Raw genomic sequence first — 26,205 nt, forward strand, 5'->3', positions numbered from 1 at the left:
TGCTTGATCTTTGTCATTTTAGAATTAAACAGTGTATCTAAAGATCTAACAGACTTCGGAATTTAGAGCCAATAACTTTGGTAGTCTTAAGTCCACTCAAATATATAGAGTATGTATATTTGAATGACGATACTTAGACTGTCCTGTGTCCTTAAATTGCATTAAAATTGTTACAAGTACTGCTTTGTTCTTCAAGCTTCAATGGGCAACGATAAGCAGCCTTGCTTAAATGCTTTGTGAGCCTGAGCCATGGCATAGACCACACAGCCACATTATATTGGTTAACAACTTTCAAATAAGTCGCTAACAAGCTGCTGGTTGCACTCAAAAGCGGCAGCAACCGCCACAACGTTGTTGCAAATGAAATTTGACAATATTTGGCAATGTACTAAACTATTTTATGCTATGCCATATTTTATGGCACATGGTGTTTTATTTTTTTATTTATAATTTGTGACAAGGTTTATTATATGTATGAATAAACGCATTACAACATTTTCTGTTGCAGGCAGCACGTAGTCGGAACAGCAGCAACAACAAGAGCGACAACAACAACAACAACAACAACAAGCAATGCATGTGGCTAGACTGCTACACTGACGTAACGAATCATAGACGCACTTGTTGCCACACGCCGAGGCCGGGGCAGGGGCAAAGGCAACTAAAACCATTTGGAATTGCGTAGTTGGGGAAAATGTTTGCAGGTCTGGCCGCGGCAGGCGGCGCAGACATTTATCAGGATGCAACGAGCACGTTGCGCTCCGTGTTTCCCAACTCGCGCCTGGACTCGCTGGCGGGGCATGCAACGGCAGGGCCGCAGCATGATACGCATATGGACAGCCAGTTGCCAGCACCAACAGCGGATCAGGCAGCAGACGCCTATAATCCGCTGGACGATGACTGGTGGGCCAATGCCATTGAGGTGGACACCTTCGATTCACCGCTGGCGTTTGATGCCAGCGAGAATGGGCTGTGGAACGGTCATTTTGTGCCGCCGCCGCCACGTCCGCCCTTTCTGGATGAAAGCGTCGCCGCTGACGGCCTGACCACCTGTGATCTATGCACGTGGGCCTGGCAGCGTAATGCCTACTCTCTGGATGGCTCGATAGGTGAGTACCGACCGATATCGATGGGCATGGCGATACCGCCTGGCCTGGCCCCATGCCCATCTCCATCTCCATCCATAGTTGTGTATAAGTAGTGTAGCCAGACTCTCTCCCTAGGCCATGAGTAATGGCACAGCTCGCGCATTGTAGTCGCGTTTTTCAATTAAAAACTTAGCCCGTCCCAGCTGCAACTCCTCGAGAAGACAATATCTATAGCCGTAGCCGTAGCCGGAGCTGCGCATCGATCGCTGATATCAATTTATCAAACTGATGTTGGGGCGTGCGTGGCGCGATTGCTTTTCGGCGCTGTAGTTTCCAAGAGGCCCCCACCCCACCCTTGCAGCAGCATCTCACTTGCGCTTGCAAATTTAATTCTGCACATAACTCTTTGTGGCACTGCCTTTGGCTTAGGCGTTGTGCCAGCAAGGCTCGCTCTGCCGCACTATCGCTGCCATCTGCAGCGCGACTCATTTGTCTCTGCGCTTGTAAAATCGCGCGAGACACAGGAACAGCAACAGCAACAGCAACTGGAACAGCAACAGCAACAGCAACTGCAACAGCAACAGCAAAGTGGCAAGCGGCAGTTACTTGGCTTAGACGAAATATCAGGGAAATATGAAGCTGTGGGCGTGTGCAGAAGCAGCCGCAGTCGCAGCCGCTGCCTCTTGCTCTCGCTCTCGCTCTCGCTGATCCCGATGATTAGGCCAGCGCTGTGGGTTGGCTACAATACAAGCTTATGGTTAATTTATTTGCGCTAAAAATCAGACTGCAACACAAAGCGGTAATGAATTTAATTTCTGCAAGATCTTGTCACAAATTTCGAATGATGTATCTATACAAAGTACAAGATATTGGAAAAACGTTGACCACATGAACTTATGCTGTTGAAGTTCGAGTTGAAGTCCATTCAGAGCTTTTAGGAATATGGCATGGCCGTTAGCCGTTTCGGCATATTTGATTTCCAGGAATCGTTTTCAGCGCAAATTGAAGTCATTATACATAGCAAAAAGTCTGGCCAAACGAGGGTGCCTGCCTGGCTGGCTGACTAGCTGGCTGAGGTCTGTTGTTTCTGCCTGGGTTATTAGGCTAATTATAGAGTGCTGCAAGCATTTCTCATCAACCGTTCATATGAAAGTCCCACATACCAACAAGCATTTCCATGTGCTTATGTGTGTGAGTGTGTTATTCACTATTTTAAATGACTTTATTCATGCCGACTGTTTGTCGCGCCGTCGCGGCGTCTGCTGCCTCCAACAGTTTGGGGTAACGTGTCAACTAATTTGCAACACTCGCACTGCGACTGCGGCTGTAGCTGCGATTGCGAGTGCTAGTGGGTACCTGGTCAGTTCCCTGGAACTACCTGCGGCTGCCTTTGGCTTTCAGCTTTCGGCTTTCGGCTTTGCTGCCGCGTCGTCTAAAAGGGATTAAGCTGTTCATATTTAGCAGCCAACATCTGACAACGGCAACAACAAAATTTGACTAATGTCTTAATTTGTGCCTAGCCGTTTTGGTTTGTTTCGGCCAGAGCAGTCGCTATGCTGCGCTACATGCGCCAACTTGGGAGCATTGGGCTCTGTCGTGCCTGGGCTGCAACGAATGCCATTCACTTCGCTTCATCCACATCCATGACGTCTCTACTCCGAGACAGCAAATTGAGTTTTTGCATGTCGTGCCCACGTCTAGATTTTTGTATTCTGTGCCGCAAAATTGACAGCTGAATAAAATGTTATTATATTTACACCATAATTTGCATGGCAATTAATCAAATGGCATGCAAAATTTGTTCACGTGCTCCGCGTCTATTTGTGTCTGTGTGTGTGTGTGTGTAACAATAGTGACAACAATGTTTTATTCCCAAGCAAAATGATATTTTAGCTGCTGCCGCGACACATTTCGGGTGCTGAAGCAATTCCCAGAAATTCTACCATTCATACTACCCAAAAGCGAACAACAAGCTCAAATATTAAAAGGTCAAAACCAACGAATGGCCAAGTTTTTAGGGCTGAGTACAGATGAGACGATTGTTTACGATAGTATAGATAGGCATTAACCAAATATTATTTAATTAAAAATCTCTATTATATTTAGAGTTATTTTCAAGGCAGATGAATAAACTGCTAAGTACTATAACAATAACTATCGCCTCACGCCGTCTCGTATCTAGCTGTGTGCCGCTTTGTGGCAAATTAAGTTGCCTCGCTTGATTATTTGAGGCGGCATATTTACCATAATTTATGCTACGCCTCAGCTAGAGCTATGTACATACATACATATATTTTAAAACCTTTCTCTGGTAGTATTTTGATTGCTTGCCGCATCAACAACAACTGTAGTCATAAAAAGGGATAACAATTCAACATGCCACAAATATTTACAGCAATTTGTGGCAACAAATACAAATAAAATGCCCAGCAACTTGCCAAACAAGTCCGCAAAAAGGACTCATTTCTTGACTTTATGTGGCAACAACTACAAGAAAAAACAAGCAACGTCTTGTCTACTCACCGCTTCCACTCCTTCCCTTACTATTTTGAGAAGCAGCAGCAGCTGTTTAAGCCAGCTTTTCTCCCATTCAGCAGTTTTTGATATTTTCATTGTAGTGGCACAGACATTCACATAAATAAACATAAGTTGGTGATTTTATTCGCATAAAGCTTTACACTTAAACATAGCTCTTACTTTGGCTAAGGACTTAGTCATAATGGCAGCTCTGTTGGGATAAACACCATAAATATTGCAGGCTCTAGACAAAACAATTATTGACAGATTTATGCATAAAAGACTCGAATAAAAATTTGTAAGCAAGCAATCAGGATATTTGGTCAACAGCTGGTAACATTTACATAAACATAAATGGGATTGGATGGAGGGCATAATTCGCTTAGCCTTATGCAAAATTATTTGTTTCTAAAGGATTGTGCAGTTAAAAGTGATTAATTGCCCTCGAATCCAATACAAATCGAATTTAATTTAAGTTATCAGTTTGTATGAATATTACTTTTTATACAAAATTGCTAGCCTTGCAATATTTTTTGTACTCTACGATGTTTATAAATAGTTTTATAAATTGTTACATTCACTTAAGCAATTCTAAAAGTATTTTGACAGAGTATTAAGATTTTTTACAGAATGTCAACTTCATGGCTTCGCACTCTCGTTTGTTGATTGAGCGAAACCGAGTGAAAGCTTTAAGCCCAACTTACCATAAGTAATTCTCACATGCAACATGCCTGTCATCTTAACTAGTCTATCAACTAATACTAAGCACTTACGATTGCCATTAAACATAAACGATTTTAATGCTAAGCGCATTAAATAAAATATTCTATTATCATTTGATTTAATTTAGAAAAGTTTTAGCCAATTTGCTAAATAAATAATTCATAATTGAATGATAAATATAAATTTGTTGCTCACTTTGCCAGCCAATTGCGATGATTTTTCAACTTTTCCGCATCGTTTATTTTAATGCGCTCCATGAATCGCCAGCTCAATGGCGTTGGCTCGTTTAACGCTCGCCTTTTTTTATTCAACCAATATAAGAACAATAGAATACAACACTAATCCGCAGATTATGAAATGTGCACAAAAACCACAGCCACAGTGTGGTGGATGGTGGATAAGCGACAAGGCGGTGTGGCTGTGGCATGGAGCCTAAAATGGCGTCAGCTTTGAGCAATATTCAAATTTGTTGGCGGAAATGAGTGAATTCTTCTCATGTTTTGTTGCTTTGCGGATTGTTTCTGTTGCTGCTACGCCGGCTGTGCTCTCTCACTCGTATAATTGTTGCAACGCACTGCGGCAGCCCAAAGCCATAAAAAAATCAACATAGAAGGAAAAACTGAGCATCGGGCAAGGCAACAGCAAACGGCAAGAAAACCTATTTGCTATTTTCATGGAATTTCTTGTTGTGTTGTATGTGTTTTTCTCATAATTTCCTACTGGGCCTTCTCCAACAGTTTTTTATTTTGTTTTTTTTTTTTTTTTTAATATTGTTTGCTTTTTAATATGCCTTAATGCGGTTTCACAATGCGAAATGGTAAAAAGTAAACAAGTTGCGCACCACAGATCGAAAATTATTATTACGACGAGCGCATTAACTTAAATATTGCAGCGATATTGCTGATGTACAAACGGGGGAGCCGTTGCCGTTAATAGTGTTCATGCAACTCTGTATGTGTATGTGTGATGTGTGGTGTGTGTGTGGTGACACCAGCATAATATTTTTAGCTTTGTTTATATTTCGCATTTTTATTGTGGCACATCACCAACGCCGCTGTCGTCTGCCGTCTGTGGTCTGTCTTCAGCTTTTGTTGCTTTTAATCAATTAAAGCGAGTCGCATTGCCCAAGCTGCCAGGAGAACAGAACAGAGCAAGGCAACATGAGCCGCAGGGGCGAGCTAGGTACCACACTTGGAGCCGCCCCTGTGGACCACACACTCAGCTGTTGTTGCTGCACAGATGCGTGTGCTGTTTCTGTTGCTGTTGCAAGGCAACTGCAGCTAATAGAATTGCTGAAAAGCTGATTAAAATAGTTGCACTCCTTAATTACAATTTATGTTTCTTTTTTATACTATATGCTATAAGTATTTTGCCAATGCGTTTTGCGTTTCTTATTAGGGCCCAGGGCCACAGCCAGAGCTCAAGATCAAAGAGGTCTCAAAAGTAGCACTAGATGTCAGCAGCATCATGCCACCACTGCAGACAAACATTGTCTCTTATACTCTCTCTCTCTCTCTCTCTCTCTCTTTCGCTCACATTGTTGCTTGGCGGTGGCAGCCAAGAACATCAAAGGAAATCTTAGACGCTGTTTTCCTGCCCGAACATAAACATATGCCCCCATGTAAAACACCGACTCTATTTGTTCTTTTTTGTTTCTAGGGGCACAAAAAATACGAGAATTAAAAATCAATTTCTCCACACACTTAGGGCCACATCCCCTACCCCCTAACCCCTCAGGCTCATTAGCAGCGCATCATCGCAGTTATGAATTCGAAAAAGAAAACTTACGAAATTTTGCACCGAAGCGACAAATTCTTTGAAATGCTGCCAGCGTTTCCATCTGGAGCGCCTTCAAATGCTTTTTGTTTTTATGCATGTTGTTGTTGTTGTTGTGGGCGGTATTTTTAGCACTAAAATATTAAATTTTACTAATGAGCCGTGAGCGCACCGTACATGCCATTCAGAAAATTCACATAAATTGTCGCCTAATTGAAAATCCATGCTCGCATAATTATGACTGCCAGTCAAAATTTAATTTTTCGATATGCTCCATGTTGCGGTGGAACGTTAAATGGTTCAGCATATAATACGTAGTATATTAACAAATGAGGGCTTTTATTCAATTTTCGCTGAAATTTACAGTCTGATGTAATTAGTTAAAAAAGTGAATTTAATTAATTAGGGTAGCTATATATAAATATATATTGATAGAACCTCATTAAAATATGATTTGGGGTATTTCCTTTAAGTTTCAATTGGAAAAAGCCTAAGCGATGCTTGTACACAATTTTTCAAAAGAAAATGAGGATGTGCTCCAGAGGTATTGAGATAATAAATGAAATAATGGTATAAAAAATGAGAAACATATATTAGAACAAGAGACAAAGCTGTTATTAACTGATTGTCCTTAAAGGAAGATTGGGGATTTGATAAGGTAGCCAGAGTTGGTGAGCAATATCTTGTTGTTTATCGGAAACCTCTTGGTTACTGGCAAGTCAATTGAAAAAATATATATGCTGAGTAGTTTGATTCGCGTATTCGCAGGACTGATAAATAGTAAGTGCTCCACTGGTTCACTTACTTCTAACTTCTGTGCCAAAAATCTGCAGCAGTTTTGGCTCTAGGCAGTCTTCAATATCTCCTTTGTAGCTGTTAGATGTACTAAAAACTTTTCATGTTTGCCGTCTTGCATAAATGGATAAAATGCTAAAATGGAAACTTTGCTAGTTGCATAAACTTTTCACAATGCTAAGTATATAGAAAACCTGTAGCATCTTGAGTTTTTATAGCCCGCCAATCAAATAAATTAAAAATTACAATAAAAGTGCAGAAGATTGCATTGCTTAGTTTGATTGTTAACACGGAAAACGTGTTTAATGACAGCGTTTACATTTTTACGCTCTTCTCAAACAATTCTAGCAAAACAGGTGTCCCAATGCCATAAGGCACTGTGGCAACTTTGCCGTACGAGTGTCGTTAAATTCACGTACTGGCTATAGAGCTATTGGCCGAAGCACATAAAAAATGTGTTTTTATGAACTGACAACGACAACGGGAAAAGACAAAACAAACATAATCAAAGGCAGAGGCAGACACACACTTAGCCAAGCACTCAGGCTTTTTTTGCTTTCTGTTGCTGTCGCATGTTTACTATAACACCTAATGTTCTACTAATTTGAGCAATGTTTATGAGTCTTGGCTTTGGGGCCTGGACTCGGACTTGGACTCGCTGCCTTGACAATCATTTTATGACATTTTCTACTGTTTAAATTTTGATTAAACGATGCGTTGCATAGATAAACGACTTGTAACTGTTGACTTTGGGCTTTTAGGGCCTTCTCCTTAGCGATCGTATCAGTTGAGTCCACGTCTAGTTACATTTTCGTGCTCACTCTCACTCTCTATGTTGAGGTTTGTTTATGTTTTTGGCATTTGCATAACGATGCGTATCGCACCAGTAAAAGTTTAGTAGCCCCCATATCCAAACACACATTGTTTATTTAATTGCCTTTTCTTATGTTGCATTTCGGTTTAATATTTATCTAGTTGTGTCAACATAAAAACCCCTGAGAATGCTAGAAATCAGCTTCTAGCTTTCTCTCCAGCGCCAACTGTTTTATGCTCGGTTTATTAATGAAAAATTTCAGACATATAAATTATCAGCTGCTGGAACTCTTGAATGCTTTTTCCATTAAACGCTGTCCAAAGTCATTCTCCACGTCTTTAGGCATATTTTTTATGAATTTTTTAAATGTGTATTTAAAAATAAACGAAAATATACACCTTCCAGCCAGTTGGGCGGTTTCCTGAGAGCTCATAAATTAAACACAAATATTTTATGCCAGTTTGTTTGGCAATCCACGGCATAGCCAAGCATATTTAATCTAATAAAATCTGTGTTGTCGACGTCAATTAACATGGCTGCCTTATTAAAATATTCAGCAGAATTCGAACAATTTGTGAAGGCTCCATCCATTTAGATAAAGCTAAATAATAGACTAAATGTTGCTAAAGATACATTTGCTTACCAATAGAACAGGTGCAGCCACTTAGGGAAGGGCTTAAAATATGTATTTGATCGTGATCAACAAATGACAAAGACTGCGACTCTATCTATGTTGAACAATAAGCTGTCTATCAAACCTGTTTGTGATTTTAAACTATGGCTGCTTTATCTAGTTTAAAAGTCTTTGGTTGGCAAATAAAGTAATTATTGTATTTAAAATAGAGATTGCTCTTTCTGCGGCTGCGGCTGCGGCTGCGGCACGTAATTTGATCTTAAAGAGTCTTGCAGCGTATCTGAACTTCTTTATGTTTATGTTATTGTTAAGCGGAGAGCTCTACTATTTGTTTTCATTCGAATTGCGCTTCATTTAATCAAAGATTGAAGCAAAATTTACATTTGTTTATATAGCGCGCTAGCTGGCAGCATTAGCATTATCTTCTTGCCTCCAATTGCTGCAAAGGCGCAACTTTCAGTCTAATTGCCGCTGCCTTAAAAGTTTGCGACACAAATTAAGGCGTTTAAGTGTATGTGTGTGTGCGGGACGGGGGCGTTACTTGTTAGAAAAACACAAAAGATTTATATTTGCGCCAAGTTGTTGAGGCAGCAACGACGGCAGCAGGCAGCAGCAGCTAGTCGCAGTCGCAAATGGAAATGCAAAGGCAATATATATACAAAACTAATTAAAATTCAACTTGGCAAAAAGTTTTGTTAGCCTAAGCAATAAATATTGTAAAATATGCATGCTGGCATACGGGACCTCCAAACACCTCCCCACGCCTCTGCCCAGGCAACGCCTCTATTTTCATTTCCTGCGAGTGGAGTATTTTCTTGAATTTCCATGCGGTTTCATTTGTCATTTGACTGCCAAAGTTTTTGTAAACAAACATTCTAGCGCACTTGGCAAATCAGTAACTGACATTGATAGCTAGACGCTCTGCCAACTGTACAAATACAGAGTTGAATGCTCAAGGATTAATTACAGAATGTTCGACGTACTTTGTACACAAAGGTGAATAAGTTTTTGATAAATGCTTGGAAACTTATTTGAGCCAACTCATGAAACAATTTATCTTGCTATTGTTATAAGCAAACCAAGCACCCCAATAAATAAATCAACGAATGCTCATTGAGTTGCCAACAAGCAGCACCTTAGAGTTTCCACATTTATCAGCAGAAGCTGCCGACTACCTGACCGAGCTGACCCTACAAAAGGATACCGAGTTGAAATGTTTGTGTGATAAACCTAATGAGCTAGAGCAGCCTTTGAGCATAGAGATCACCATCAGCATATTTGGTAGACCGGGGGGATTAAGGTATAAAAAATAAAACTCTTGTCACTTTGCTTTCTGTGACATTTAAATTAAGTTGCAGTCTAAAAAGGTTTACTCTGCCTTTTAGTTTCTAGTGAAACTTGGTGATAAAATTCAATTAAGACATTTCAACGGAATAAAATGAATTGAGTTGAGTTAAGAAAAATAATATGAGAAATATTAATGAGCTGATGCTTTTCTTTTGAAAACAATTACACAAATGTATACCACATAATTTGTGCGCATTGTTATGCAAATCTCAAGTGGGAAATTTATAGAAATTCGTAACATAATAATTGAGACATTTGCCACCACATTGCCACAAAGGTTCTTTGGCATTATCTTGTTCCCATATGCAAAGCTGCGGAACTTTGCATACTAAACATGCATTAAATTAGCTCGGCATTGTTTTTTCTTTTCACAACTATGTTTTATTTTTTATACGCGCTTGTGTATTTTTGGTTCTTGGCTTATATTAATAACCTGTGGGCAAATTTGACATTTTTTGGTTTGGAACCACTGACAAATGACAGTGGTCGTTTTATTTTCTTTTGTATTTTCCGTGCTATGTTTTTAATTTGCTTTGGCTTCTCTTTCGGGGATCCTTATCAGCGTTGGTAATGCCTAATTTATGTGGCAACTTCGAGTTTTAATTTATGCATGCGGCTTAAGTGAAATAGGCCCCTGAGCTCGTAGCTTCTTGTATGGTAGTTCTTTTTTTTTCGACCAGCTCAAGTCTTATAGTATATCATTTTTTACTGGCTTTTCGTGCTAAGCGTGTTAATGCACTAATTGTTTTTGGCAATTAATCAATGTACATAAAAGTTAGTTATGTGGGAATTATTTCGTGCCTACTGTAAATTACAATATGAAATAAATAATAATTTATGTGTACTCGAACACACTAAATTCACTGACTTGTCTAGTTTTCTCTCATTCGCTCTCGCTCTTGCTCTCTCTATCTGTTTTATACACTTTGTTCTCTTTGTTCGTTCATTCGTGGGTGCTGCGTAAATTGAATTTATTCCCACTCCTTTGCATAATTGAATTTATTCTTGGTTCTGACAGTAAACAGATTTTGGCTTTTACTCGCAATTCCAGCACTTGCCAAGTCATGTCACTCATTGGCATCTCGCCAGTCTCTGGGCAACCAGAGGCCAAAAGGCCAACACACTCACAATTTTTGGCAGCTACTCGCATGCAAAAAGCAAAATGCCAGTAATCAACTCAAAGCAAAAAACAGAACTTGCCAGATACTTCGTTTGCAGCTCCACAAAACACCAGCAAAAAATTTAAATTGAAAAACTTAAGAGTGCAAATGTCGAGTTCAAAGCTTCAAACATTGGTATTTGCTGAATTTTCTATGCTGGCTTAAAGAGCTAAATTGGCTGAGCAGATATGGGTAGTATTTGTTATTGAAACAGTAAAGAGGTGAATTCGAGTTAAAAGATTTCAATTAAAATTAATACCAAGTTTTCATACCAACGCTGACATTTTATAAGCAATTTGTTTGTATTAAGAGAATACTTAGAAAAAAAAGTTTTGAATTCATTCAGACATTATTTTTATATTTCAGAGTCCCTTAGCTTCCATGCTATAACCAAAGCTTATACCATTGGGTCATATTTTTAAAGCAAATTAATCATTATTTAATGAATTCTTTATTATTTAGCAGTTCCATTTATTCTTCTGATTACTTTGGTATAAATAACTTAATTACAGCCAACCTTTTAAAATAATTTGCTCACACTGTTTGTTTTAAATATCAAACAAACCTTAAAGTCTACAAATTGTTTTTGGTTACCAACGTGCACAAAAATAAAAGAAGTGACAGATTAGTAAATTAGTTTGTATGTTTGTTTTGTTCTGTGGTCAAATTAAGTCATTACGAGTAACAGATACAGTTACATGCAACACTAATGATCTATACCGTTGCTTAATGGCAGTTGCACTTGTCGTCGCACCTGCTGCAAGCTAATTTAACGTTTCTTTTTTCCAAACACGAACACCAGAGTACCCGTAGGCAGGACTTGGCAATCCAAAAAAACACAACAACAACAACATCTATTGACCACAAATTAACAGTGGTAACATTTCGTCAGCTCTTGTGCTAGAACAGCTTATGTAAAACGCAAAGTGAGGCCATAAAAATTGTTGGTGTTGGTGTTGGTGTTGGTGAAGGGTAGCGACCTCATCAGGCACAGCAGTGCGTAATTACGGCTCACATTACAAACACACACACACACACACACACACACACACACACACACAGACACGACGCATTTGCACTTAATTGTGGCGCTTAATTAGACCAAAAAGGTTTACAAAGGCAGACACAATGGCCCAAAGCGTTGCAGTCCTCATGTGTCTGACGAGCAGCGCCGGCATTGGAGAATGGGGACCGCCGTCTAAAGCTGAGAGTTGCTTCAATTCGAATGCATTTGCATGTTCACTCGTTTCGACAGTCTAGTCGTTGCTCTCTTTGACAACTCAATTCGTTTAATTGCGTGTAATTGTTATTGTTGCTATCGCCAGAAATTGACGCATTTAAAGGATTGCTATTCATTGCTAATGACACACACACACACAAATACAGGCAAATTACTCACTTGTCGGTGCAACAAATTAACAAAAAGAAGAAGAAAGACCAAGTTAAAAATTAGCCAATCTGCAATGTAATTAAGTGGGGACCCGGACCCACAGCAGTTGGCGACCCATCAAAGCGCGTTCTTAACCTTTTGCGTATTTCACATGAAATTCTCTTTCGAACTTCGGCTGAAATTTTCGGCATACGCAATTTTCGGCGACATTTCACATTCACATCCTCTTCACGCTGTATCTGTATCTTGTATATCTGTAGTTGTATCTGTTGGCGCCGCTGCTGGGGGTCCTGTCGCTGTCTCTCTTTTTTTTCAAGCCGCGCGCGCTTGCGCATTGAATTTAATTTTTATTTTTATTTCGCTGACAATTTGCAGCCGTTGCAAAAATTTTTGTGAGTTTTTTAACGACTTTCGTATTTACAAAAAAAAAATATATATATATATGTATGTATACAAATAAAATAAAATACAACGCAAGGCACGACTACAGAAGAGAGATGAAGAAATGCCGCTAAGGAATTGACCAACGCATGTTGCAATTTTATTGTTGTTACTCTTGTTGTGGTTCATTTGATTATCGCCACTGTCGCCGTGTAATTTATTATATTGACTTCTCGGACCTGAGACCCCAGAGCTTCAGGGCTGTGGCTCTTATTTTTATGGGTTTCACCTCTTGGCAACCACCGCGCTGCTGGCATTATTTAATTTGTCATTTAATTCTGTTACGAGCCTTCTGTTAACTGAGGAAGTTATGCGCCAGATGGTTGCCAAAAAAAAACGTTAACATGCGTGTAATGAATATATGGGAAGCATTTTTCATGTTTTATGTCTTTGCTCTTGACTTCGTAGCCTACATACGCAGAAAATTTTAATATATGTACAATTCGCTGTCAAAGAGCAAGCACTTAAGCCCAGTCAGTCTGAGCGACAGAGCGAGACAGACGCTTAAGCTAAAGGTTAAGCCTCCCTGTGCTCAGCAGCTCTCATGCGCATTGTCTATGCTTAAATTCGCTTAACGTAGCGAGCGCAAGTGAAGAGCGCTAAGCTCAGGGCTGAGCCAACAGCAGCAGAAGCACCAGAAGTAAGTGAGAGAGAGTGCAGGCTAAGCGCCTCTTACGGTATTAAGTGCACAACTGAGCGAAATCAGCGAGAAGCTTTAAAGCTCTGCGCTTAGCCGCGCTCAACCGGGAAGCAGTTTATGTTATATTTATGCATTTAATTAACATGCTAACGAGCGATTTTAAAGAGTTGTTTCACATTTGAAACTAAAACTGATTTATATATTGGCAATACATAGTTATAAATCAAGTCGGCAACTCTCTGAATAACTTGCGCAACGCTAATTAATTGCATTTAATCAAACTGTGAGCTGTGTCGCCAATTCAGACGCCCACTAAAAGCGACTGGGACCAGAGACAAGAGGCGATGGCAAATAAGAGCAATACTAAAATTGGCAAAAAGCTCGCTAAATCATTTCTTAATTGCTCAATTTGAAAACAAATGCGACCATTTAATTTAATTGTGTGGACTGTTAATTGAGTCGTAGTTGGAGCAGTTTTTTGTTTTTGTTTTTGCCCCGTTTTTGGTTGCACGATTACTTACATACGCGAATGCCAGCCACGCCCCCTGCGCCCCCCAGATGCGATGTTAGATAAAGCCAGCTGAAATGCATGTTGTTGTCGTTGCTGTTGTTGTTGTTGCTGCTGCTGCTGCTATTGATGTAGTTGTTGCTGTTGTGGTTCATTTTCGGCATTTTTGCGAGGCAATTAAAAATGCAACTGCGCGACAGTTTTGCAAATGCTCAGCTGCAACGCCAAGGGGCCTCAACGTGGGCTCATTGATTTAGCAAACCCGCTTTGAAGGAGCAGCAGGTGGGTGCTCCTGCGCCCAGTTATATGGCATATACCGATAATGCGCCATAAATGTCGCCAAAATTGAAATTATGTCGCGACTTTTAGATACTTGAGGCGAACGGCGAACGGCCAACAGCTTACAAATCATAGATAGCTACAAGTGCGGGCGGTGGGGCAAGGGGCAAGCATTTGTGCATAAATCTCCAATGGGGAGCTGTCGCATCATCAATCATCTCGGCACAGATCGATTATTACAATTGCTGACAGACAAGACGACGGCAGTGAGTCGGCAGCGGCTGCATCTGCGGGTATTGCCAGCCATTTGTATCTGATGGATGTATCGCGTAACCTCCTGCTGCTGTGGCTGCTGTTAATGTTGCTGGCATGCAAGCCCAGTTTGCATTTCCATGGAAACTTAAGCAGTTGTTGCTTGGCTGCACAGCTGCAGCGAAACTTCTTGCAGCGTGTCAAGTCCTAAAAGTTCCAAGAAAACCAAAAACTGACAACCCAGTGGCAAGTGCGCGCTGCTGTCCATTGGCCACTCTGCATTCGGCATTAAGTGAGTTGCCAATTAGAGAGAGGCAAGCTAAAATAGATCAGCGGTCGGACAGCTCAGCAACTGAGCAACAGGGCTAATAAAATACATTACCAGGTCGAATGCAAGAGCATTGCGTGAAGCAGCATCCGAGCACACCTGTTGCTGTTGCTGTTGCTGTTGCTGTTGCTGTTGCAAGTGCCCTTTCAAAGAAAAGAAAGGGTGCCACCACTCGACAGCGAAACATCTTCCCCAAAACGGGCGGTAGGGCACTTGGCCATAACTTGCAGCAGTTGGCAACTTTACGATGCTCAACGTTGTTGCCATGTGGCATGTGGCAGGCAGCCTGACAGCATATCCGACAAGAGAACACAAACCGTAACGTAACTAAACTTTCCGAAAGTACTCGCCACTTCAATTACCAACGGAAATAAAGCGGCTCAAAGCGACTGCGCGCCACATGTGCCCCATGTTCTAGTGTCGCACCAACACACACACACACACACACACACACACAGGTGTTTTTATGAGCCTATTCGCTTCACAGTTAGCTGCCATTAAACTCAGGTGAATTTTTGTTTTCTACATTTTTTGCCAACACTCTTTTTTTTTTATGAGGCGCCGCTTATTAGCTGGCTTCCGTTGGTGCGCCTCGTCACGCCCACATCCTCAAAGTCAAAATAAAGAGAAAAAAAACAGAGAGGCGATAAAATTGCTTTTCATTCGCCTGCTCTTTGTTTGTTATTAATTACGTTCGCCTCTTGGCTGCGTTTTCGGCCAATTGAATTATTACGTTCAAGACAATGAAAGGGCCGCAAACCAGCCAGAAAATGGAGCATACAAAGAGCTGAACAAGACAACAACAAGCCGAAGACGAATTTTAATGGCGTTTGCTTTCATTATAGCACCGACAGCATAAATATTTAAGCCACTGACAATGGGATAACAAGCTAAGAAACTGACGACCATCACCGACGACGCGAGCAAAGTCAAATTTATAAAAGAAATAAGGTCAATTATACTCCAATTTAACATATATACATATAAACACACACGACTCTATGTATGCGCGTGCTGTTGCAGTTAAGCAAACATTTCATTTATATGCACATTGGTGTATTTTAACATTCATATATAGTGTATCTACATGCATAGACAACAGCTACTAAATAACGTTAATATATCTACAGATGAAAGCATTTAGTCTTTGTGGGTTTTTTATAAATATATAAAATAAATGAACAGCTTGTTTATCTCAATCAAAAATTACGGGCAAGTTTAGATATCCACGACAATGGCCTCACAAGAACTTTCCGGAGAAGCTGGTTGAGTTTTAAAATATTTTAATTAGTCTCATTATGTCATAAAATATATTTGCATATCTTAAAATATTTAAACGGTTATATGCAATACTCGTTAGAAAGCAACGCATTATGTAAAATCATAAAGGCTTTCACGTTAGAGTACAAGTTAGTCACCCTAAAAACGAAACTTGTATATCTTAGTCGCTGTTAATTTCAACTGCAATTACGTCGGCGTTTATCAAAAGGATATCATCAAACATGGCGAGGAGTCGAGTGCCAACTGAAATATTTATATGCGTGTTGATTTCTGTTTGCTGAATTTAACCTTTTTGGCACAGAGAGTTTCCCCCCTTTCCCCCTCTAGCCACTTGCTATCGCTATCGCTATGGCTATCGCTCTTGTGCTCTCTGAGAGCTACTTTACTTTTGCAGATGCCCGCTTGTAGATAATGTCTAGGCAAAAAGGGTCAAAACGCAGTCGCAAGTGGTATGGACCTGACCCCAGACAAAGCTTGAAAAGAGAGCACGCCACTCTCATTGCCATTGCGTTGCCTCATTTAACGCCGGTCATAAATATTCCAAATCACCAGCAATGGCGGGGGGAGCATCAGCCAGCCTCAAGTTGTTAAGATAATAAAGTTTGTAATTAATTTTGCATCGTTAAACGACTGAAAAGGCGCACAAAGCACAATTTTCCACTAGAATTTTCAGCTGGAGTGCAAGCTGGAAACGCCAACTGCTCTTTGATGGCGTTTAATTGACTTCACTCACGAATTTTGCCGCACTCCTTTAACGAGTGTTGGCTTTTTTACAGCTAGACGCAAACACCTTGCGCTATGTGCTACGTACTACGTGCAACACACACATACACATACATATTCATATTCATAAGCTGCATATTCTCGTTGGTTATCTTGTTGATCTAGACCATAAGCATTGCATAATCAAACTGGTAAAACATAGTTGTTTTATAGCCAGATTATCTAGGCTTTAATGATGCTCATTACAACACAGTTTTTTAATTGGAATGCTTATTTATATACATACGTAAAATATCTTTTATTTGCAGATACCGCTGGCGAGCTTGGCTGGGCATTCACCCTAATCGTAGTCTCAATTTTATCGGCTCTTATAGGTGCTATTGTAATGGTCATAGTTCTAAGATGTAGAAGGTAAGTGAATTGGCAAACTAATTGCCCAAGATAAACAAAAGCACAACACAACACTTTACACAAATTTGGCATTTAGCTAGACAAATGCTGCAATTAGTCAACGCAGTTTTGGCCAAAATGTGCCCCTTGAAGACCCCAAGCGATTCGTCAAGTCGTGACATTTACATTAGGCCCAGACAAATTGTGTACATGTGATCCGATCCATGCGAATATGTAAAATAATATTTATTTTTACAATATACGTATGTTGCCCACACAGCCGCAGCTGCGCAAGAGAGTCAAGAGACAACGACGGCAATTCAATTAAACGCCCACCCCAAAAAAGCGCAAAGTAAAGATAAAACTAAGTAAATAAATAAATAAATGTACATGTAGTATATGACCAGCAGAGACTTTATGGCAACGGCGAAAAATAATCGACGCGAAAACAAAAGAACATGAAATTGCTTTATTACTTAATTGCTCTTTAAAAGAAACACAGCAACAACAACAACAACAACAAACAGAGGCTACATTGTTTGCCCACAGGCCATTCTTTCTACATCTTACAGCTTTGTACTCGTGTTGGAATCTATCAAAAGCATAGAGTGGGTCATAGACACACACACACACACACACACACGATCATGCTTTAAGCATAAGAAATCGCAACAAGATACATTTAAATAAATTTGGCATGAGCCGAGAGACGTAGACGAGCTGCGCGGGGGCGTTTTTTAAGAAACACGCAAGCGCCAAATTAACCAAAATTGTTGCTATTGCTGATGTTGGCATTGCGCCGGCGCCGCTGCCCCCGTTGGCGTTGTACATAACTTCCAATTGGGGCGCTGGCCACATGTCGCGTCCAATTAAATTGTCATGTCGTCGTATTTTGGCGGCATGTTTGCATAAAATTAATTTTCCAAATAATTTGCCAATGCAAAGCACACATATGAATAAACAAACAAACACAAAACAGTAAACAGCAAACAAGTGAGTTAAGTATTAAACAACTCAGGACAAGTTGAAACCTAAATACTCTTTTAATTCAGCAACGGACTATATTATTCAATGTGGATGACAATGTGCGTAAATTCTGACTTATGTTAATTAGCACGCCCATAATAGAACAATGAGCAGGTTCAGCAGGTGACATTGACATTTTATAGAAGAAGATTTCAAAATCAATCAATCCTAAAGTGCAATGAGCAAAACGAACTTAACAGCCGATTGCGATTGAATACACTCAATACGTGTTTGCAAACGCATTCACACGCTGCTTGACTAGCTTAGAGTTGCCATTATTTAAGCTAAGCAACACACACTCATAGGTATATGCCCCCCACCACCCCAAACAGTGGCAGCAATCTGATTGTCACGCTGCTCACCTTGCCGTCAGCTTTAGTCAGTCATTTTGGATTTGCCCGCAAGTGGCAAACAGCGAGCGAGTAGCAAGCGGATTGGTCGGGGCGTCGTGCTTGGACGTGTTGGCTGCCAAATTAGCAGCAATTACATGTAATATCGGTTCAACTTATTTACATATTGATGCAATTCTTGATCGCTTAATGGCGCTATAAATTTGCTTTGCGCACAGCACAGTTGCACAGTTGCGGCGTTGCACATGTTGCAAGCTGTATTTGGTCATTTTTGTGACTTAGAAGTCAAGTTTTAAATGCTGCGGACTGACAATGTTTGCTCAGTGTCTAGACAGAGTAATGGTCACACGTCTAATCTACTCCAATTCGGTTTTTCTTTTGGTGCCACAGATAGACACACTTGTCGGAAAAAGTCAATGATGATTGTTTAACATGTAAATTACTTAGTTGCCAAACCGCACTAAATAACTGATTCTTAACTAGTTAGAGAATGCATTTTATGCTGAACAAAGAACTTTAAAACTAAGAAGCAATTTAGGTCATTCTATCAATAAACTTAGCTAAATACCTAATTAGGTACATCTTTGGGCATATTAAACAGTCTAAAGCCATCGGATACTTACTGTCTGCCATCATATATAACGAATGTACTCGATAGTTCTTTTTTATTTTTTTCATAGTCAATGAGATTTGTGGAAAATGTGAGATATCCAATGTAAGATGCTGTACAATATCCTAATCTACCCACAAATATGCAGCAGGCTTCAAACCTAAGCCCAAGGCCTGCACTTCGCTCACTTTTTGTTTATTTGTTTGTTTGTTTGTTTGCTTGACAATAACATTGTTAAATTGCACAAAATTGTCGCTTCGTGCTCGTGTTTCTTTTTAATAGCAAACCCAAAAAAATACAACAACAACACCAACAATCAGGGCAAGAATCAATTCCATGCAAGTTGGAAACGTTTAAAGCAGCTGCGGCGGCAACTTGCTGCAACATTAAAAGGCGTGTTCAATTAGCATGCAACCAGCTCCAAGAAATCAAAAAGCAAATGAAAAACAAGCGCGGAAAACCGAACATAACGTTTCAAAGGAAAAACGAAAATACACACACAAACGTGAAGCAAGTAAAAAAAGTAAAAACAATTGAAAAATTAGTGCAAAGCTACGGAACGGTCTGCTATAAATGAAATTGAACGTTGAGCTTGTTCAGTTTAATTGAATTGCAAAAAGAGCGAAAAAATAAAAGTTGAATATATGTATATAATGCAATGCGAATCAAAACTCGGCTTGCTTTAACATTATAATCGATCAAGGCAAAGCGAGTGGAAAATAGAGTCGCTTGCCGCTAGCTGCCTGTGCCGCATGTTGCACTCAATCAAAATGGACACGAGCACGGTTAATTGATACGCACAATCCATAACGTTTGCGGTTCGTGTCTGCTCTGACCCAGAAAACCAGGCTAGAAGCCAAGTGCACAAATATAGTGCGGGGCCAAAGTTAATCGCCGCCAGCCAGCTTGCGAAAACTGTTATAGAAATCTGCTCAGATCGTCAGCAATGCCACAAAATTTGCAGCAACAGGCAGGCAGGCAGGGAGGCAGGCAGGCAAGCAGCGCTTGGAATCCGGTTTAGTGGCACAGCCTCTCTGTGTACTTCTTCAATTTATTCCCTGATGATTTTCAACACTAATCTAATCGACAACGGCAACAAAAACAGCAACAGGAGCAACCACAAAGCGTTGTAGTTGCAGCAAATGGCAAATGTTGCTGTTGCTGTTGCTGTTGCTGTTGCTGTTGCATTTGCTATGCAGTTTGCTTGGCATGCAATTCGTTTGTTATCTGTTTATATTTCGCTGTTGTTTATCTGCGTGTCGCACACTTTATTTGCGTGGCTGCGGCAAGTTTGTGTCTTAAGTCTTTCGTTTTGGCATTTACCATTTGTCGCATTGACAAGCTGACATTTTGCTTTTATGCTAATTTATATTTGTATGCAACAAATAACTACAACAACAGCAACAACAACAAATATTAATTGTCAACATTCACTTGCTTTCTTATCTTTGCAGAATTAAATCAGCGAATGCCAACGGTAAGTGCTAAAGCAACCACATTTAGTTAAACATTTAAGCATTTAAGATAAACACACACTCAATTTATATGCACCTTGCGCCTTAAATGGCCAACTGGCTAATTAGCCAGCTAATGTGACTAGCTTAGCTAATTCCCAGCCAAGTTGGCCATTAGCTTCACACACTTTGCAGCTGCTTCCGTCATTCAAACCAGCAATACTTTGACTTGGAAACGCTCTCAAGTCCATGTGTAATGCATGAAAAGCAACAGTTGACTTACTATATAAACGACATATATATACTATATGGGAAACAGACAGAGAACAACTTAGCTGAAGCAAGACTTTGTTCTAATTCAAGTTGTAGTAGTCATGTAGATAAAAAGATTATATCAGGGTCGTATGCTTATACATTGGGAAATTCAAAAATGACACTTAACTAAATTGGTAAAACAAATCCTAGAAAAACAAATAAGCAGAAAAATTTGAAAACCCTATCACGATCATATAAATGTAAATTATAAATTGAATATCGAAAGACAAGGTAATCTAACCTTTTTAAAAGAGACGTATAATATATTGAAGTTAATGCTATAGAATTAATATCGAATTTTGATTTTTATATGAACTTGGCTTATGAAAGATTAAGAATATTATTTATAAATATAAACATTGGGATAATCTGAGATCAGAAACCTTAAAAGGCTTATTAAAGAAAAAGATTTCCAGCCAAATGATTTACAAGCTTGTGGCTCGACTTTTGTAATTTCGTATCGAGTAATGTAATTTATCGTTTATATTTGCTTCGTTTTAGTTAAATTATAGATTAATTAAAAACTTAGTTTGATTGTTACGTATCATACGTGGCTATAATTGCCACTGTGGACTTTGCTTTCCGGTTTCATTAGACAGTTGAAGTTGTATTGCCACGTTTGATTAATTAGCAAGTCAGGCTGGCTGTTCTTAGTCATGAATTTCTTTTGCATTTGCATTTCCATTTTTAATTGCATAATTCTGTTGTGGCATGCAATTCACAGAAATCGCAACTTCCGTCAATTTTTTTGTGTTTTGTGGTTTTTTTTTGGCACACAAGTGGCAACAATTTAATTTGTTAGCTGCTGTTGCAGTTGCATAGGGAAGACATGACAAATTTATCGAGTTTGGCAGAGACAATGCATGGAGTGCACGTTCGTGCCACAAATCTCAGATGCTGCTGAAATGCTAAACGAAATTGAAACTCTTTGATTTGCATGTGTATGCATGTGAACCCGACCCGAGCGCGCTCTGACCATCATGCATGGCCAAAAGGAAATTTGTAGACAAATTAAGGCACAGGCCAACAATTGTTTCGGCCAAGATTTAGCATTGGCCTTAACTGCGATTCTGAAGTTGCTAAAACACGTTCGAAAATCGTGCAATAAAAGTTTGTCTTTCTTTTTGATTTAGTTGCTTTGGCATCAGCGCAGATTCTGTTTGCTTGTTTGCCTTTTTTTATGTGCTCAGTAGGCGAAATATTGACAAACAAGTCAAAGCAGTCAACGCCCCGTAGACCCTTTTTTGGCCAAAAACCAAAACCAAAAAACTCTCTCTTTTCATTTGGCGCCAATTTCACTGTCGGTCTGTCAGTTTGTCTGTCTGTTGTTGGCTGACACTCGACATGCAGGACAAATTGTTGACGGCGTTTAATGTCAGCAGCAGCCAATTAGCTGTCCCATGAAAATACTCACTTGTTGTTATTGTTGTTGTTTGTTACTTTTGGCCTGTAACTTTTTTTTCATTTCGCCTGTTTTATTTTTTGTGGGGGTTGCGCAGTTTTGGAACTAAAGTTTTTGTGTTTTGTTTTTTGTCGACATTTTGTTTGCGCTACGCACGGTTGCATGTTGCGAAAACAACTGCCACAGCAACAGCAACAGCAACTGGCAAACAAACAATCACCACAAATCGTTAAACTGTCAGCAGCTTTTAAAGCGCGCGATTATGTCGAAGTCAACATCAACGTCATGCCAACTGCAACAGGCAGGCAGGCAAGCGGCAAACGGCAACAGGCGACAGGCGCCACTTCCACAAAGCATTTATTTTCCTTTTTTTTTTTTGGCAAATGTCAAAGAGCGCTTATATGCAATAGTCTGCAAATGGGTGTATTTAAAATAATTTTCATTTTTTTGCTGCGCACTAATCAAACGCCATGTGGCATGCCACAAACGCACCTCTAACTTCGGCTAATTCCTAGCTAAATATTTCGCATACCGCTTTAATGTATTTATATTGCAACATTGCTGTCGCAAACTGTCTTTGCTCACCTGGCGTATGCGTTACATTATTTTAATTACGTATACGACAGAGTAACTGTTTTTATTTTTATATTTGCATACAAAAAACATTTCAAGTTAATAGCTTTGACAGTCATTGGCGCTATCTATGCAACTATTAAGACTTCATTACACATGTCATATTTGCCATTTGCAGCTGCTGTGGCAACTTGTTTCGGCAAACTCAATGCGACACAAAACACACATTAAATTCCAAACGCTGTGCGCCAAATGCTCGTTAATATTTGCCGTTTTTTGTTAAACAAACAAACTGCTGCGAAATATTTTGTTAACAAAATTTTGCCGCTGTCGTTGCCACTGCTGCTGCTAGCGCTGCTATGCGAGATAAGCGGCAAGATAAGCTTGCAACAGCAATTGCTCGGCAAACGCACAGTGGGGCCAAAGGAAATATTGCTTCATGTTTAAACAATTTTAAACAAAACCTACACCTTGTGCATTATTTTAATTTAAATTTCTCATAACTTCGTTAAATTTACTCAACAAATTTATTAGCTTCAAAAATGTAACATGAACAAGAACAACGAAATTCTGCGACTATTAACAGTCTCTCTCGATGTAAACTTACGCTTATGTTAATGCTCTGCACTGTTAGCCTATTGCTGGTTTGTTAGCTTAAGCCTATGTTAATGCTCTGTTATGTTTAGCTATTGCTCCAATGTTATTTCACACAACGCATTATATATTCAAAAGCAAAATGCAAATGTAAATTCAGAACAAATTGTGAACCACTGTGCAAGCACAAGCACAATGCAGTTGGTGCAGTAGCAACATCGTTAGCACGGCATAAACGGCAAACCAAAACAAGAGAGAAAATAAACAAATAAAAAGCAAATTCCAGCCATTAAAGCCAAGATGCAGATTCAGAGCTCGAGCTCGTACTCGTACTCGAGTTTTGAGCTTGGAGTTTGGTTAGTGTCATTTGGCGTTTCTGACATGCACAAAATGCATGTTATATGAGCACCTACGTACGATAAGCATGAGGTTGGGGTTATAATCGCCAGAGTCCACACCAGCCTGGACACTGGACACCAGCGCAGTACGTAAATCATAAGCATAAGCACCACAGCAAATGGCAATTGTGGCTACCGCATTAGGCATGCGCATAGAGCAAATGCGTATGCATGCCACTAATTAGCTGCAGCTCCAACTGCAGTGAGAGTGAAAGGACGGATGCTGAAACAGGTCTTGGAAATGGAATCACTGCACTGTACGCGCAGGCATCTATAAAGATGTTGCTGCCGGATAAGCACTCAATAAATTGTGCACTCTAATGAATAGAATTTTTATGGACTTCCTTCACACGAGCTGAGCAAATTTCTCAAGCGCTCGCAATGAGATCACAACAACAGATTTGCGTGCCAGGATCTAGCCAGTAAATGTATTTTTCGTTTAGTCAATATTTGTTGTTTTGTTGTTTTGTTGTTTTTTTTGTTATGTTTTTGGTGGCATTTAGTGGCAGTGGCCCAAGCGCCCGTTACTCATGCGCCACATGCATCTGTGGCACACATACGTGGTAAGTGGTATTGCTGCCTTTGCCACCTCGCTGCCAGTTGACAGCCGTTTAATTTACGCTTTGTTTGTTTTCGCTGTTTATTTGTTTGTTTGTTGGTTGCTTGGTTTGTGGGTTTCTCTGCAGAGGTGAATGTTTGATTTATCGAGCGATTATAAAGCACACAAATGTCATAGATTTTTAGCCTTTTCGCGAATGCCAAAGCAACTACTCATGCCAGCTGCTCTGCTTCTTCTTAATACAGGTGGCCGCCCGCAACCCTGGTGGTGTCGCAACAATCGCAACGGCGCGGCCCAGAATCGTTCGCCGATATCGATCAAGCACTCGGCGGACAGCATACGTCGGCCGACAAGCAACTCGGGCGTCTGGACCTGGCTGGGCGGTAGTCGACGCTCATCGGCGGGTCCCGATCAGATTGGACCGCAATCACAATCGCCGGCGGAGAACCATTATACCCACATGGACGATGCGTATAGTCCGGTGGGTGTGAGCGAGGCGCTCTATGCTGAGCTCGATCGCGAGTCTGTACGCTCAGCAAATCCGTCGTATCAGAATACAGCGTACAGTCAGTGTGGTGAGGTGAGTAACTGAAGTCTGTACATTTCTTCTGTACAATCAATTAATACTCTTTTTTTCTAACAGAAATACAATTTCCAATCGCACGAACATGACATTCCCATGGTCGTCTCGTCAGCGCCAAGCAGCGCCTACTACTCCGATCTGTCGGTAACCGCCATGCCAGGAGGTGCAAGTGGCAGCAATCAGGGCGGTGCCTATGAGATTGTTGGCCTTAATGTTATGTCGCAACCGCTGCCCAACTGGGAGCATCATGGCGGCGGCGGCAGGCACGTAACGGCTCTGGCGGCGTATACACGGCCTATATAGCGGAACATACGGCGCGTTGCGTGTTGCTCTTTCTGGCGGCCATTAATGAGACAGCAACAAATAGAGTGAGAATGAGTGAATGTGCGAAAGAGACAGAGATATGTGTACATAGATATATATTAAGTAGGCAAACGTCAAAGGCGCCTTGACCGCAATGACTCAAATAACGAGTCCTCTGCCTCGCATCAACACTAAACCACACACACCACACACACCACACGTCTCAAGTTTATCTTATATGCTAGCTTAGAGTTAGCGTAGTCTCGACCATGTGTCTTTATTATTCTTGGTTTAATGTCTGAATTGTAATATGTATAGTGAAACAGACTTACATGCAGGCCTGTATTATAAATCTAGTTTTTATATAGTGTTAAACAACGATTTAATCGTGGGTGATATTTAGCCTAAATATGCTATATTCTTATGTTCTAAATGTACTTTAACATTTTCGAAAAATGTAAACATTTCTATAGAAATAAAATCATATTGTAGTATGGTCTGTTAACTGTTGTTTTTCGAGCTAGACACAGAAACGAAATCAACCCAACAATGTGCACTCTGAAACATACATACAAAAAGATCACACATATTTGTACATATATATGTATACATTTGCATATATATTTACAGCGAATGAATTTAATAAGCTTACAGTTTAAACAAATGTATCTACAAATGAAAACATATTTACAACGATTTTAATGCAACCACAAATATTTACGAACGGGAATTATTTATACGCCTATAGCAAGAATATATTATATACACACATTCATATACATATGCATATAAACTTAAACAACACCCTGCCAGAGCCACAACAGCTTTCAACTTTCAACTTTAAGTAGCGCATCATATCATTGTAACACCACACACATATGTAACAATAATCACATACAGGATGTAACTTAGCTGATGTATTTTAGATTTAGAAATTAGGCAACAACACAGC

General features: G+C 40.1%; 1 protein-coding gene across 1 annotated transcript; it reads left to right on the forward strand.

The window, feature by feature from the left end:
• The first annotated feature begins 520 nt into the window (after positions 1 to 520).
• Positions 521 to 25,253, forward strand: LOC108598690. Its single transcript, XM_017985411.2, has 5 exons — positions 521 to 1,109; positions 17,005 to 17,107; positions 20,527 to 20,549; positions 24,613 to 24,947; positions 25,011 to 25,253. Exons 1-5 carry the CDS (start codon positions 695 to 697, stop codon positions 25,251 to 25,253), a joined length of 1,119 nt encoding a protein of 372 aa, XP_017840900.2. The 5' UTR covers positions 521 to 694.
• Positions 25,254 to 26,205: the final 952 nt, after the last annotated feature.

The sequence above is a fragment of the Drosophila busckii genome, chromosome 3L, assembly GCF_011750605.1.
Source record: "Drosophila busckii strain San Diego stock center, stock number 13000-0081.31 chromosome 3L, ASM1175060v1, whole genome shotgun sequence".
In the NCBI taxonomy this organism is placed as follows: Eukaryota; Metazoa; Arthropoda; class Insecta; order Diptera; family Drosophilidae; genus Drosophila; species Drosophila busckii.

What these genes read in the sequence shown, in the direction of transcription:
- LOC108598690 (XM_017985411.2), top strand. Translation starts at nt 695, where the DNA reads ATGTTTGCAGGTCTGGCCGCGGCAGGCGGCGCAGACATTTATCAGGAT. An exon ending in CTCTCTGGATGGCTCGATAG is followed by an intron (nt 1,110 to 17,004) that starts GTGAGTACCGAC and finishes TTTTATTTGCAG; the next exon opens with ATACCGCTGGCGAGCTTGGC. An exon ending in CGTACAGTCAGTGTGGTGAG is followed by an intron (nt 24,948 to 25,010) that starts GTGAGTAACTGA and finishes TTTTTCTAACAG; the next exon opens with AAATACAATTTCCAATCGCA.